We start from the raw sequence: 15,764 nt of genomic DNA on the forward strand, positions 1-15,764 counted from the left end.
TATCTTTCAAAGGTGTATTTGTTTATAAAATGAACAGGGAAATTTATAATATGTTGTCTGGAATCTGGTACGAGTAAACACAAACTTCAAATTCAGTTTAAAACTTCATATTTACTGTTTCTATAGTGATAAGGAATCTCAAAACTAAGTAGATTTTTTTAAGGAAACTGTAAACACATGTTCCCCCACATCGCAGTAGAATTAATTGATGCATAACAAGCTAAGATTTCATAAGCTCTATTCTTTAACGTTCAATTTACTAAAAATGAGGACAAGTTATTTAGAATAGCTTATTTCATGATTTTATTCTACTGACTTCAAAAAATTCCTTTAATTCTCTGAACAGATAATCATTTATACCGTCCATTGGCGTGCATGACCGCGTATACGTAAAACGCAATACCGCGTATATGATAGTCCAAAAATTTTACAAAAGTGCATATAAACTTATTGTCTTCTAAACTTTTGAATGGTTTTCTAACTGAAGTTATAAAATATGAGCTTCTACTAAAATTATTGACCATTAAATTTGTGAAGTACACTGAGGGAAAAAATTTAAAAATTTTAAAAAAGCGTGCTAAATTTAAAAAAATACGCATATGAAAGAGCACCAACCCAACTCGTTTTAAATTTGAGTATGTACGCTATAAAATATGGCGCTGTGATTTGCACAAATGCTTTTTCGTAATTAAGAAAGGGAAAAAAAATTAATTTTATGTTCCGTAATTTTATGTTGGTAATTGAACCCGGACCCTCTTGGCAGCAACCAATTGTATCAAGCGTCTTTGCATACCATACATGTAAATGCGTTTTCAAATATTGAGTTTGAATCAACATCACAGCGCGCGATTAGTGCATTATGTCATACCATGTATGTACATATGTATATGTGCATGCTTTGTATACATAAACTTTCCTAATTACATGTGAAAAAGCATCCGAGACGTGCAAAACGCCATCCGTGCAGTGAAAAATGCTTCATTTTAATACGGGCGTATTTGAATTTAATATTTTCATTATACGCAGTGTATGTATAATGGAAAAATGCATTTTTGTACCCGAGCGCACTTGTGCACAAGGGTATATTAATTTTGTTCACATAAAGGTTGTTTGTAACAGCCAAAACGAATCGAGATAGATATAGAAAAATGTATACATAAACGCTCAGAATGAATAGGGAAGTCGATTAAGCCATGTCTGTCTGTCCGTCTGTCCGTCCGCCCGTGTACACGATAACTCGAGCAAAAATTGAGATATCTCAACGAAATTTGGTATGTAGGTTTCCATTAATCCAAGGTAGGTTAGTATTGAAAATGGGCGAAATCGGACTGTAACCACGCCCACTTCCCATATAACGGTAATTTCCAGAAATACGAAAACTGCGATATTTTAGTAACTACTGAAGATAATTCACTCAAAATTGATATTTACAATAATTTTCAGACGAAAAATAAGAATATTATAAATTTTTGGAAAATGGGCGTAGCCACGCCCACTTATGGTTACATGTGTATATCTTGGTAACAGCTGCACCAATTTCTTCCAAACTTGGCACAGTTGTTGGCCTTGGTACAACATACTAAATGGCCGAAAATTTAAGAAATCGGACAATAACCACGCCCACATCCCTCATAAAGGCAATTTAGAGAATACAAAATCTTCGATAAATCAGTAAATATTAAAGCTAATTTATTAAAAATTGATGCTTGCAACAATTCTTTACCAAGAAATACGTTTATGGTAAAATTTTGGAAAATGCGCGTGGCACCGCCCACTTATGATCACATATATGTATATCGGTAACCGTTCTACCAATTTGTACCAAACTCGGTGTTTTTTTTTTGTGCTTGCCACATAAAAGCAAAATGTTGAAAATTATTGAAATCAGACTAAAATTACGGCCGCTTTTCATATAATGGTATATTTCAGAAATGCTTGAAACTGCAATATTTCGAAATTTAAGGACGCTAATTTACTCAAAATTGATACACCCTGGCTTACCATCTAGCGGTAGGTTTCGGAAAGGTGAAAAAACATATATTTAATACTTGCGCCGGGTATTTAATGTTCGGCTCCACCCGAACTTAGACTTTCTTACTTATTTTATTACTATTCACTTGATTTAAATACGAACATGTTTAAACGGTAATCAAATAAAAAATTTTCATTTTTACAACGCGTTTTTTTTCTCAGTGTAGCGCCAGCACTACCGAAAATCTTTTTTTTTTTCTGGCCACCTCATACCCGGTATTGCATTTTGCGTATACGCGGTATTGCACGCCGAGCAACGATATGATCGACTATAATGTTTGTGTTATTTTTTAAGTTTTCTATACAACGCATTTAACGTACATATTAGGGAGATCCTTAAAACATCAACATTTAAATTTTATAGGGGGTACGTCCATGAAAATTTCAAAATTTTAAACAAATTTTGAGAGGTTGCTACCAGGGTTTGAAAAATTTGTTGAAACTTACAGGCTAACCTAATATTCGCGGCTTGCGTTTTGGTACGCACGCAGTCGAATTTGTTTTTTTTTTGCGTCACCCGAAATTTGCTTGCTTGCGTTTGCATTTGATTTCATTGAGCGAAACGTCAAATCAAAATGTCACGCAGAACAAAAATTGTAAATTGAGTTAGCTTCATACGCACGCCGCACAGAGGGGCAAAAAAGGTTGCTGTGGACAAATTAATTTTGAGAGCCCAAATATGAACCGATTGCAAGTTTTTTTTTTTTAAATAAAAGATAATTAATTCCGCGTCGAGCTATCCGTGGCGATTTTTTAAAAAAGCTCTGGTTTTTTATTTATTTATGTTCAAAAATTAAAGAAAAAATTTTACGTTTGAATGCTTCCACTTTTTTGGAAAATACTTGACATTAATTTCAAATGTCTGCAATTATTTAAAAAATTATTCATAAACATTTTTCCATGGTCTTGGTACACATGAACCCGTGAATCTGCTTCTCATTCTTGAATCATTCATAGAAATTGGTGCAGGGGGTAGGGGCGTCCATAAGCCAATATTTCCGGGTTGTGTTGGTAATGTAAAGAGAAGAGGCTTAGGTGATTTAAAAAGTCCTATCAGCTACATGTTTCTTGTTCATTGCACCGTGGTCGAAGTGAAAGGGATACTCTAGTTCCCCAGGTTCTATCGCCAATCTTTTCTCTACACACTCATCTACGTCCTTATTCTCCAAAATACCGCCATGCCCCAAACCCAGTATACATGTGGGTCATTCCACGTCAAAACACATGCGGCTCTGCTCAAAAACATTGGAAACTTATCGTTATTTTTAAGAGGTGAAAAGTCAGTTTTTTATGTACAATCGCAAGTTATGTGTCGCTTATAAAAAAAAAACAATTTTTCGGTACTAAATCACCATTTTCAGACTAGCTTCCAGAAATTTTTCCTATGAATCACTTATGAAAATCAAAATAAGCGACAAAAACCATAACTAAAGATTACTTTTATCTTTTTGGGGTCGCTAAAGCTTAAGTCAGATTAGAAAAATTCAAAATGGCTGACCCAATATGTCGGCAAAAGAAATACTTACAATTAGCGGAACTTAAGGTCGCTAATTACGAATCTGAAATCAGATTTTTAATGTTCAAAATGGCGATCCATATTGGATCTACCATTAATTACGGGAAAGTTAAAATCGTACGTACGTACATGGCGTATGAGTTACTCCCCCACAATTATTTACTGAACGAAATATCTTTATAGCGCAGAGATTTTTGTAACACTTTCAAATAGGGAAAATATAGTGTTTTTAGATAGAGCACTAGGTATGGGTTTGATACAAGTATAGGGTGTAATTTTAACCCAAAGTTACAATAAGTATTTTTTTCGGATTTTTCTCAATCTTTATGGTTCAAGGATTCAATAATTATCAGCTGAACTTAAATTTCCTAAAAGCAATGGCAAGACACAACATCCGCTTTTCAATGAAAATAAGATTATGAGAATCCGTTTAAAACTGTCCAATTTATTCCGCTTTTCAATGAATATAAGATTATGATAAAAAGGACATACAGCAATTTTTTTTGTAGCACCGTGTAAAATAGTTCAATTTACTTAAGAAATTGTTGTTCCCTTAAATAATATTTACATACATACATACATGTAGCTCTTTAAAAATATTTAATTTTTGAAACCGAGAGGAGTGAAAGAACTATTATTGAAGTAAAGAAACATGCAGATTTTCCTACTGATCCTTGAAATAAAATGTATATATGCGTGTATGTCGGTTTGCACTCAATTTTATTTAAAATTGCAAACAACTTTTCTCGAAAGGCGTTAAGATGTTGAGACAACGGATCAATTTTTTTTTTTGGTTAATAAAATAGAAAATTTAAATTAACAAAAAACGGATTTCCAACCATCCTGTACATCAACTGACATAAATAGACAGCATAGATACATTTAAGATACATTTTATGAAATAGAAACAATTTATTTTTGCTAAAAACAAAATAAGTAGCACTAATTAAAACTTCTGCCTTTCCAATGTTCGGGCCTACTAGACGATATGGAACAAAGTGTTCCGCATGTGATATGGGAATTCCGCCAACGCAAGTAGTTCGGAGAGCGCAGGACAATGTCTACCATTTACAATGTTTTCTTTGTACAATATGCTCTCGAACACTAAATACCGGTGATGAGTTCTACCTTATGGAAGATAGGAAGCTAATATGTAAGCGTGATTATGAAGAGGCGAAGGCGAAAGGTTGGTGTGTGTTCAATAAAATCATACTATATTAAAAACTTTAAACAAAATGTATGAGTATTGTTTATCATTACCTGCATTCTTTTTGTAGGACTCTACTTGGATGGTTCATTGGATGGTGATCAGCCAAATAAACGACCTCGTACAACAATAACGGCAAAACAATTAGAAACACTTAAAACAGCCTACAATAATAGTCCTAAACCTGCACGACATGTACGAGAACAACTATCGCAAGATACCGGACTGGACATGCGAGTCGTCCAAGTGTGGTTTCAAAATAGGTACGTTGTAAAGAATCTACCAGCATCTTTATATTTCGTCACTCGCGCGTACTGCCGCACTCTTTATATATCCTAGAGTGGCGATGCCAAGCAGTAGGCCAAAACCCTAGCCAGAAAAGTCAAACCAATTTTTTGTTATCAAAAATTTTATTGGAGCTTCAAGCTTGTGTTTCTAGAAGAAATTCTGAAAACGCAACGAATTTCAATGCTACCACTCTACCGCTGAGCCAAGCACACCTGTTGGTCTTGATCTACCTGAGTTTGTTAGGATGATCTTTAGCCAAACGACTGTCAGGCCAATGTCGCTGTAAACTTTAGCAGAAATGGCTGGCGAACCAATGCCGTCACTGCTTCTTGTATAGTTAAAAACTCCACAACCCTCAGAGTACATTTCGACCCCTGGCGGTTTGAGTATAGACCCTATTAGAATTAAACTTTAACCGTAGCAAAACCCAAAAATCACAATGTCCCCTGTCTAAAAGGAAGGTAAAGCCGACACCCATGTCTTAACCCGAGAAGAGATGGGGATGATTTCATTACGAAATATGTGACCAGAGGCACTCCCCAAAGGGGCGTTTTTTCTGGAATCTAACAGTGAACACCTTACTTCTAAGCCTTAAGGGCACCGCTTGTCAAGTCACAGCGTACGCTGATGACATAGCAATCGTTGCAACGGGCAAACATCTTCAGGTCCTGAGTGAGTTATTGCAAAACGCACTGGACTGGTAAACATGTGGTCCAGGGGAATGTGGACTTAGGGTCAATTCAACCAAGACATAAATGGTACTTTTCACAAGGAAGTACAAAACTCCATAATTTAAACTTCCCACCTTGGCCAGAAAGGCCAATATCGCGCTGTATGCCTGTAAGGCGGCTATAGCCAAAAATGGAGAATAAAACCACTTATAGTACACTGGATGTACTGTGATAAGACCCATCCTTTTCTATGGGGTCACCGTATGGTGGCCTGCGTTAAACAACACCTTGTGCAGAGCTAAGGTGGAACGTATGCAGAGGACGGCTGCCATGCTCGTCACGTGAGCACTGCCCTCTACACCCACCAAATCTCTGGAAATAATGTTAAATCTTCCACCTGTGGGTCTCTACGACAAATTTCGGGCCGGCTGCAGTGCTGCCAGGTTAAATACAATCCAGCCGTGCAGAGATCTCAGATTCGGGCACGCAAAAGTACTTGAAACTCTACCGGATAATCTACAACAGATAGATTATACCACTCCTCTACTCTGTTTAGACAATAAATTCTCCACAAGAGTCCTAGAGAGGAAGGAATGGGAAGGGACCACATATATACAGATGGTTCCAAGCTTAACAAAAGAGTGTGTAGCGGGATTTGCTCTGACTAACTCGCGCTAAACCTCAATTTTCGCTTACCGGGCCATTGCAGCGTCTTTCAAGCAGATCTAAACAGCATAATGGTGGCCAGCGTGCTATGCGGCCCCAAGAGGGAGCTTCTAATTGTACGACGGCACTTCTCTGGGAAGAAATTGAAATTTGTAGCGTCGTCCATCTGCGGCGTTTTCATGCGGGTGACAGAGAAAACTCCAAACATCCAGCATGATCTAACAAGTACTGACCACGTCTAATAAGTTCAGTCCGGAAGAATCCAGTGTCTTTACATAAGACACTGCAGTGGAAGACGTTATACTATCTCTTATGCATATTCCTATATTTCATACTGGACACACTTATTTCTTTATCATAGAATACGGGCTCCAGATCAGATGATATGGTACAACACCGCTACATTTCTTTATTTTCTTCTGTTATATAGTCTTGTAATTAACCAACTCTAAAAAAAATTTAAGCTAATAACTTTTACTACAGGAGAGCGAAGGAGAAACGACTGAAGAAGGATGCTGGCCGAACGCGATGGAGCCAATATTTTAGATCAATGAAAGGAAGCTGCTCTCCGCGTACGGAAAAATTCCTCGATAAGGACGAGTTAAAAGTAGATTACGACAGTTTTAGTCATCACGGTAAATACACCTAATTGTATTACTATTATTTAGTTTTCATACTTATACGTATATATTAGTTATAATATGTGACATATTTTTACATACATACCAACATTGTATTATTTCTACATTGTTGATTTTGTTTAAATTTTTCTCCTACAGATTTAAGTAACGATAGCTACAGTACGGTCAATCTAGGTTTAGATGAAGGTGCTTCACCACATAGTATAAGAGGATCATATTTGCACGGTAGTTCCAGTCCACCGCAATACCCGACTAGTCGATCACCACCCCCAGTGGGGCACAACCACTCGTTTGGTTCATATCCCGATAACATTGTTTATACAAATATAGGTAAGCAGCTTTACATACCGTAACGCAAATAAATGTCTAATTGCTCCAATCAATCTTAAAATCTTGCGATCAGAACATTTCAGAAATATAATTTTTTTATAGACATCTTGCAAAGAAAGCTCAAACAATTTATTTACTAACCATTTGTTACGAATGATATACTAAGTAAAAGGTGTATTAAAAATGCTGCTCACTTATATTTAAAACAATTATATTTAAAAATATTTATCCTATCAATATCAATTTAAGTATTATGAACGTTTTTCTGAAATTGTCAGCCTTAGAATACTACAAAAAAATAATCACCAAAACTATTGTTTGTGATAATAAACGGATTAGCTATACATAGAGTATGTTGGTCATAACAAAGCAAATTATAACACTTCTGTTCTTCAACTACAAGAGCGTACACATCTCTAAAAGGCATTGAATTTGGAACAAATAAGTTCATATCGATAGACTTTTTAGGTAGAGGATCATGCTAAGATTCGATGTGCATGGCACGAAGAATTCATTCATTCGGGTACGTTGAATTTAATGGTGATAGTCATTTTTCTAGGTTAGGTATTTAATCCAGTAATATCAAATTCAAGATTTTATAGCGAACCCGTTCTTGAGCTAAATTTTACGACTTTCGATTGCTTTAAAATTTCGTATTGGAGAGTTTTTGGTGCGAGGAATCCGAATCCGAACATGACAAAAAACATCCAAAAAGGATCGAAAACGGCCAAACACTTTGAATTTTGTATTGAAATGGCCCAAAATTTGTTTCAAAAACATTTTTTTTTGTGTTAAAAATACGTTCCTGAAAATTTTATCGCAATCAGAAAAGAAAAATATACCACTCATAAAAAATTTTTCGGTTTTGAGCAAAAACTCCAAAATTTTTTATGGTAATTACACCTATTTCAAATTGAAATAACTTTAAACTAGGTTAGATTATATATTTGAGTGGAAAAAAGGCAAACGTCAAAAAATTTGCCTCTGGTGCGGCAATCAAACTGGTAGAAATGACCAAAAAATATGTATAACCAAATATATTTATCAATTTTTTTCCTTTTTCTTTGTTCAAATTCAAATTGATTTTTCAATCATCTTCATCTTCATTATCGTCTTGTAAATTCCAACAAATTTCTTCTAATACCATGTTCTGACCGACAACGAAAACACTTTGAAAACGTGTTTTGATATTGTGGGCTGAAGGCTGTTCACACCGGTTGTTAGTGTTTTCGTTGACATTTCTTATATCCTCTGATTACAGATTTACTACACAAAAACAAAACCAAAATGCTTTTCCCTCATTTTCTTTTCATTAGTAACCTCTTACTTTCATTCTTATTTTACTTTTGCCAGCCAACAATAAATCCGAAATGGCTTATTAAAGATGATAAAATATGACTTCCACTTCGATAAATAATCGAAAAAAACTAGTGAAGACACCGATTGGAATGAGTGGAACGTGAGTTTTCAAGTAGTTTTCAGCGAAAACTAGTTTTCGTTTGACAGATTTTACATGGACGAAACACACAAGTTTTAAGTCGAAAACCAGTTTTAGCAACGAAAACATGTTTTCGATGTCGGTCAGAACATGGTATAATAAAACATCAAGCTTTATTACCGAATTACCATACAAAATTTTGGATTTCTGGCTGAAAATCAAAAATTGTTTATGAGTGATGCGATGAAATCTTTAGTTATGCATTTTTTTTTAAATAAAATAAAAATTTTAACAAAATATATTTCCAACAAATTTTGGGCTATTTCCATGCAAAATCAACGTTTTTGGCCGGATTTGGTCATTTTTGGAAGTTTTTTACTAAATATTTTTCGGACCGCAAAAATAATGTCAAATTCAGATTCCTCGCACCCAAATACCTCCCACTATCAATTTTCAGAGTCATCGAAAATCGTAAAATTTCAGTCAAAACGGGTCTCGCGTAAAAATTTGTATTTGATATTTCTCGATTAAATGACCTAACCTTTAAAAACTATTATCACCATTTCAATTCAATTCAGCGTACCCGAATTGACTTTACTAGGTAGGTCGTGGGGTTCATTTTTTCGACTAGGACAGTGCTACCTTAGCTTATAGAAAAGCTGTACTCAGGGCTATAGGATCCAAGGAGGTGTAGACCCCAATATGTAAAAATAGTAAAAGTGATAGATTGGCTTGAGAATATGGTCACCACATAGTTAAAGATACCCTTAGGAAAAAGGAATGCAGAGTGGTTCGACACCAAGAACAAATCTTACCCTCTGAAGCTCTGAATTAATACCCTCTGAATTTTGGTCCAACATTTCATGTTTCTGCTGTAAATCGAGAAAAAAGGAAGATTATGATTGCCTACATACATAACTGGAGCTCCTGTAAAAATAAATACTTGTCTTCGCTAATTTGTGGTTCAGTGTTGATGTTGATAAATAAGTAAATGAAGATGCGTTTTTATGAGAAACTTTTTCAAAACAGAAATACACTCGGAAGTTTGGTATTGCCTGGCGCGACCGCTGTTATTCAACAAAAACTTTTTCCGTGATCGTTTTGGATGTTTCTCAGACCGAGGATTGATCCTAGGTCATATCGAGTGGTAGTACATACCTCTAACCATTCAGAGACGGCGGCAAAGGAGCGAAATTATTAATTCTCGGATTCCTCTCGTTATTTCTAACCGTTTTCAAATACTTGCTCTTTATCCTCTACAGAAGACCCTCCTAGAATACATTGCTAAGAAACCAGTACAGAAAAATGAGTTGCTCTATGCTGATGCAGAAATGCTTCTGACCATGTAATGAAGTCAATATTTATTTCTGTCGCTAAGCAATGATCAGCGTCTTAGTGAAAAACGGTGCTGACAAAATTATAAGGAAATGCATAACTTCTCCTTCGGTCATTTCTCTATGAAATGTTTCTGGATATGTGGAGGAGAGGAGCCCCTTTGATAATCTCCTTGTTGCGCAAATTTGGGAGATCCTTTTGATCTATAAAAGACCGCAGCTTTAAAAGGAGTTTCTAACGCTAGCAAAGCATCCCTTAATGCATGATAGAGCAGTTTGCTTTACATCTGGTGTGGCTACCAGGACATTATAACATACCAGTAAACGAGAGAGCAGACGGAGTTGCATGAAAGGGTACTTTCGCACCACTTTCCCTGGCCTGGAAGAGGTTAAACGTGCCGCTCGCTGCCTGCAAACTCAGTATTAGGAAATTTTTCCTTAAAGAAGCACGTTAATTCACAAACTGGTTCAAAGAGGAGTAGGAGTTTTCGAGATATCTCTGGTATTACAAAGGGCTCATTTTGCAGGCCTAGGCAAGTTAACCAGCAGCCACGTGAGCGGAACCGAACCTTATACTTTCCGAGATCGCATTTGTTTAGAGGGTAATTGCATCTTATTACCTCATTGTTTTTTCTCAGCTATCCAGCTTATGCGAGCCTAAGATCATAACACTTCGGCTTTAATTTCATCACAACGGCAGAGAGCTTTTTGAGGTCGGCATACATAAATATGTTGCTTTTGAGCGCAGGGATTCTTCATGATGGTTTCATTTTATTTACTGTTTCAAATGATGCATCAGTACTGTAAGCGGTTAATTGAATCTCTAAGTTTTTTTTTTTAATTTTGGAAATGGGGAATAATCTGAAAGAGCTAAAACTGGCTTAAATATTCATAAGAATGATGGTTTCAGGTTTCAAGGTTCGGCGCTTCTTTACCTTTTTCTCACTACAAGTTTAATCTCAAGGAACAATGCGGTTCATAACTCCATCTCCATCCAAAAAGTCGCGTGAACACTCAAGTGCTATATTCCTGAAGGGCAGTAAGCATTCTTGCGCTGACGTTAGATATAAATGGGTAATAAAAAAGGGTGCACAAAGCCTTACCATATTTTCAGCTTATTTTATTTTAAATATTCAGCTTCAGGGCCAAGTTTAAACTTTTTTTCTTAACAACGTGAAAGAAAGTCGCCTCAGTCGGCAACTCGTAATATTCGTAGTAGTTAGGCGTATTGATTTGAAGTGGTAGATATAAAATTCCACCTCCCCTGACCAACCCCTCCATTACGTGAACTTGTTTACCTTCCATCGTACTATATAGGCCTGGGCAGCACCTTTCTGTCTTTCATTTGCTTCAAGGTTGCGACAGATTGATTGATTTACCTACATAAGACACATCGACTTTAATTTCCAACCGGCAAACACTTTCAGAAACTTTCCAGCTAGTATATTACTTTCCAACATACCTATAAATAATCTTCTAAAAAACGTTTATTACGATAAATTTAACATAAAATAACAAATATTTCCTTAATTTACAATAACACTTCCTTTTCACTTGCAGATCATAACACATCATCGAATAATATATCTGCGTCGAAAGCACATCGAGTACATGGCAGCGCAGTATCGGATTTGAGCAATGATTCTAGTCCAGAGCAGGGCTATCCTGACTTTCCACCAAGTCCTGACTCTTGGCTGGGCGACTCAGGGAACACTTCGAATCCGAATTCACAAACACCGGGCATTCATTACTGATACTCGTACACACGCATACTGCTTAAGTACTTGCAAATGCGCAATTACTCTTACTGGCGAGCCAAACAGAATGATCATCAATTCAAATTCGCACACAAAATCCTATAACATTAAATACTATTTGCTATTACGCATGCTCGTATTAAATAATTGATAGATATGATATGATTGATGGAATGTATTTATGTAAATTTTCACATTTTGCGGCAAACTTAAAAATATTGATTTGAAGGTATTTAGGTATGTAGAATTTAAAAATGGACGTTTTTGTATATAAGTAATGAAACAAAGAAAATTGCTCAAAAAGCCGTACTTAGTTTTATAAAAATCATTAAAATTAATTTGTTTCTCGATGAAATGGAGTCAATAGATTTCTAATTCATTTATAAATTTCATGGAAAATGTGTTACAATTTGTTCGAAACAATAAAAAAAAACAATTAGTATAGTAAATGTAAATATTGTACATACATATAAGTAAACATTAGGTATTCGTGTAAAATAGAAAGCATTTAAACATAATGAGAATAGACAAATTATTTATTAAACATATGCTTTATACAAACTAGTAAATATCATTTACGAAAAAGTGATGTCATGTTTATATATCTACATGATTACCTAAAAACTATTTGACACACAAAAAATAAAAACTGTTAAGAATAATGCATTTATTTCACTCTTCCTTGCTTTATAAAAAAGGGTAAAATCGAAAGAAATCTATACAAAAAGTATACGTCTTATATTTGAGGAGTGTCTAATAAATCACACTCTATAAGTAACTTATCATGACCGTGTTGGTGGTATATGGCGCCGAAGCATGGACAATGACAACATCCGATGAGGTGGCTCTTGGAGTATTCGAGAGAAAGATATTTCGGAAGATTTACGGACCTTAACGCGTTGGCGATGGGGAGTACCGCAGACATTGGACCGATGAGCTGTATAAGCTTAACAACGACATAGACAAAGTGCAGCGAATTAAAATACAGCGGCTCCGCTGGATTGGCCATATCGTTCGAATGGACTCCGACGCTCCAGCTCTAAAAATATTCAACTCGGAACCAGCTGTTGGTAGCAGAGGAAGAGGGAGGCCCCCACTGCGTTGGAAAGACCAAATGGGGAAGGACTTGACTTCACTTGGCATTTCCAATTGGCGTCAGTTGGCCCAGAAGAGAAACGTCTGGCGTGCTTTGTTGAACTCGGCCAAAATCGCTTAGGCGGTTACAGCGCCAAATAAGAAGAAAAAGTCGAATAAAAATATCGTTGGCTTAGTTCGCAAACGTGCTAAGTCCATTTTTTTTTATTTTTCAGGAGGGACAAAAAAACGTCTAACTTTTTTGTTTTCAATATTTTTCTAATCTGTAAATGCAGTGTTATTCCTTAGTTCGTCTTGTTTTAGTACCAATAATCGGCCAATTTCCAAATAAAGCTGTTGCAGACTTATAGGCTCTTTAAGACTTACCACATTTTCTCTTTAAGATTTTATTCTTTTAATGTGGACTTAGCATATTTTCTATCAACCTTTTTTTATTATTTTTTATTGTTAAAAGATTTAATTGTTAGTTTAAATATATTTTATTGTTTTAAACTGAATTATAACCTAATACAGTTTTATTTCATTGCTATTAACAAAAATAACTATTTTAAGTCGTAAATTTATGTACCATTTATAAAAGAAAATAATTAAAAGCAAGTAAAGAGGTATAAGTTTGGGCGAATCCAAACTTTATATACCCGGCGCAGGTATCAAATACTGTCGTAGGCAGGGGCTTTTTTCCCGATTTCAAACGTTTTCGATAATATGCTGAGTTAAACTCAATGAAATAATTGAACCACGGTTAGTAGAAATCGCTAAAGTGGCTACCGAAATACACCTTGTAGTCATAAAGTGGGCGGTGTCACGCAGTCTTATTTATTGTTAAGAGATTGTTGTAAGTATTAACTTGAAGTAAATTAGCGTCTTCAGTTATTGAAATATCAGAGTTTCCGTATTTTTGAAATTTACCGTTAGATATACGGGAACCGAATGTAATTTTGGTCCGATTTGAATAATTTTCAACGAACTGCTTTTCCGTACCAGGTTTATTAAGTACACCGAGTTTGGTAGAAATTGATAAATCGGTTACCGAGTTATACATTTGTGGTCATAAGTGGGCGGCGCCATACCCATTATCCAAAAATGTATCATAATCTAATCTTATGGTTATCGCGATCATCGATTTTAAGTGAATTAGATTTTTAACAGATTTCTTAGCTAGACCCTAAATAAGGCTCGTACCGAGTTTGGTGAATGGGCTACTGAGATACAGCATTTCATAATAGGTGGGCGGGGTCACGCCCATTTTCCAAAAATAATAATAATATTTTTTACAAAAATTCTACTTCACATACTAATTTTGAACAATTTGCATCCAATATTTACTGAAATATCGTAGTTTTTTGCATTTTTAGAAAATACCTTTATATCGGAAATGGGCGTGGTTACATTCCGATTCGCCCATTTTTAATACCAACTTACCTTGGATAAAGGGCAACCTATATACCAAATTTCGTTGAGATATCTCGAGTTATCGTGTACACGGACAGACGTGTATATATTTTTTTTTTTGGATTTTTTTGGACTTAGCACAATTGCGTACCAATGCATAACAACAAGTAAAAACGACATTACGGTAAAAGTGGACTTAGCACGTTTGCGAACTAAGCCAACGATATGATATTTCCAATTTCGGTAATTTTTTTAACTTTTTTGGTAATCGCCAAGATGCGCTACATTTAGAAAACTAACTACTACAATTTTTTTCTTTCGCTCGTCCTGTAAAATAAAGTGCATATATTGATTAGACACTCCTCATTATTTTTATTTTGGTTTCAGTCATTTTCAGTAAGTACCTACTTTACTAAATAATACATCGAGGCAATGGCGTAGATAGGGGAAATTTAGCGTAAATCCGGAATACATGGACTTCGTTCTGAAGGCTATGGAATTTTTACTTGTGAGATTGAAATATTTGTAAAAGTCAAATATTGTCGACGTATTAATAGAAAATGAATTATAGTAATGTTTTTTCACATATACGAGGGTCACTGAAAGGTTCTTAGAATACCTAAGAAAGAAACCAATTTTGTCGGTACCGATAACACGCTGGTGGTAACAGAGGAAGAATGAGGTACCCACTGCGGTAGAAAGACCAAACCACTGTCGTGCTTTGTTGAACTCGGACAAAATCGCTTTGGCGATTACAGCGCCAAAAAAGAAAACGAAGAAGCTGTTTTTTATCATTTGGCGATATGCTAAATTATACGCAAACGAACAGGAAATTTAACAAAAATGTTTACAAAACTTGACATTTCTTCGCAACGATATACATATTTAATAAAGTGAAAATGCTTTATGTAGCTTTGTTTTTGCTTATTCAACTTTCAGTTCGGCTTGACAACATTGAAAAACATCAAAAATTCTTCGGGTAAAATCTTGAACTACTGAAAAAGAGAAGACCGATTTTATTCTCCCATTGTTCCCCTACATTGCCAGACAACCGAGTACGGGAACTCTTTCTGGTAAATTCTTGGAACTTCTTGAGAGTTAGGAAACACAACTATTCCCTTTTTGTCTACTTTTAACTTTGAAATAACTGTACAAAGAGCGCTCGTACTGTAAATGTATTAAGGATGTTCATGCGTATCTTAGCAGAGGTATATCAAATTGTAGGGTGCAAAGGTCAGATAGCATTAGTGTTGCGGAGTCTAAAGCCTTTTTAGTGATCTTCGTACATTCGTACATATATATCTATACTAATATATATTTTGAAAGCCCTTTTTTTGTGTTCGTAAAGCTCGTAAACCGATTTTTTTGAAATTTCGCAAACCTGACGCACACGCCCCA

General features: G+C 35.5%; 1 protein-coding gene across 2 annotated transcripts in view; it reads left to right on the forward strand.

The window, feature by feature from the left end:
• LOC118735379 (LIM/homeobox protein Lhx3) overlaps window positions 1–12,507 on the forward strand; it is a 173,805-nt gene extending 161,298 nt beyond the window's left edge. Inside the window, exons 3-7 of one of the 2 annotated variants that reach the window (XM_036465099.1) lie at window positions 4,522–4,733; window positions 4,825–5,017; window positions 6,863–7,014; window positions 7,159–7,350; window positions 11,683–12,507. In XM_036465099.1, coding sequence (XP_036320992.1) covers window positions 4,522–4,733; window positions 4,825–5,017; window positions 6,863–7,014; window positions 7,159–7,350; window positions 11,683–11,876 — 943 coding nt within the window. In that variant the 3' untranslated portion in view covers window positions 11,877–12,507. The remainder of the gene's footprint in view (window positions 1–4,521; window positions 4,734–4,824; window positions 5,018–6,862; window positions 7,015–7,158; window positions 7,351–11,682) is intronic. The other variant, XM_036465100.1, reaches the window with a different exon arrangement.
• Window positions 12,508–15,764: the final 3,257 nt, after the last annotated feature.

This window comes from Rhagoletis pomonella, unplaced genomic scaffold (genome assembly GCF_013731165.1).
Source record: "Rhagoletis pomonella isolate Grant_MI unplaced genomic scaffold, Rhpom_1.0 Rhpom_scaffold_00003, whole genome shotgun sequence".
Taxonomy (NCBI): Eukaryota; Metazoa; Arthropoda; class Insecta; order Diptera; family Tephritidae; genus Rhagoletis; species Rhagoletis pomonella.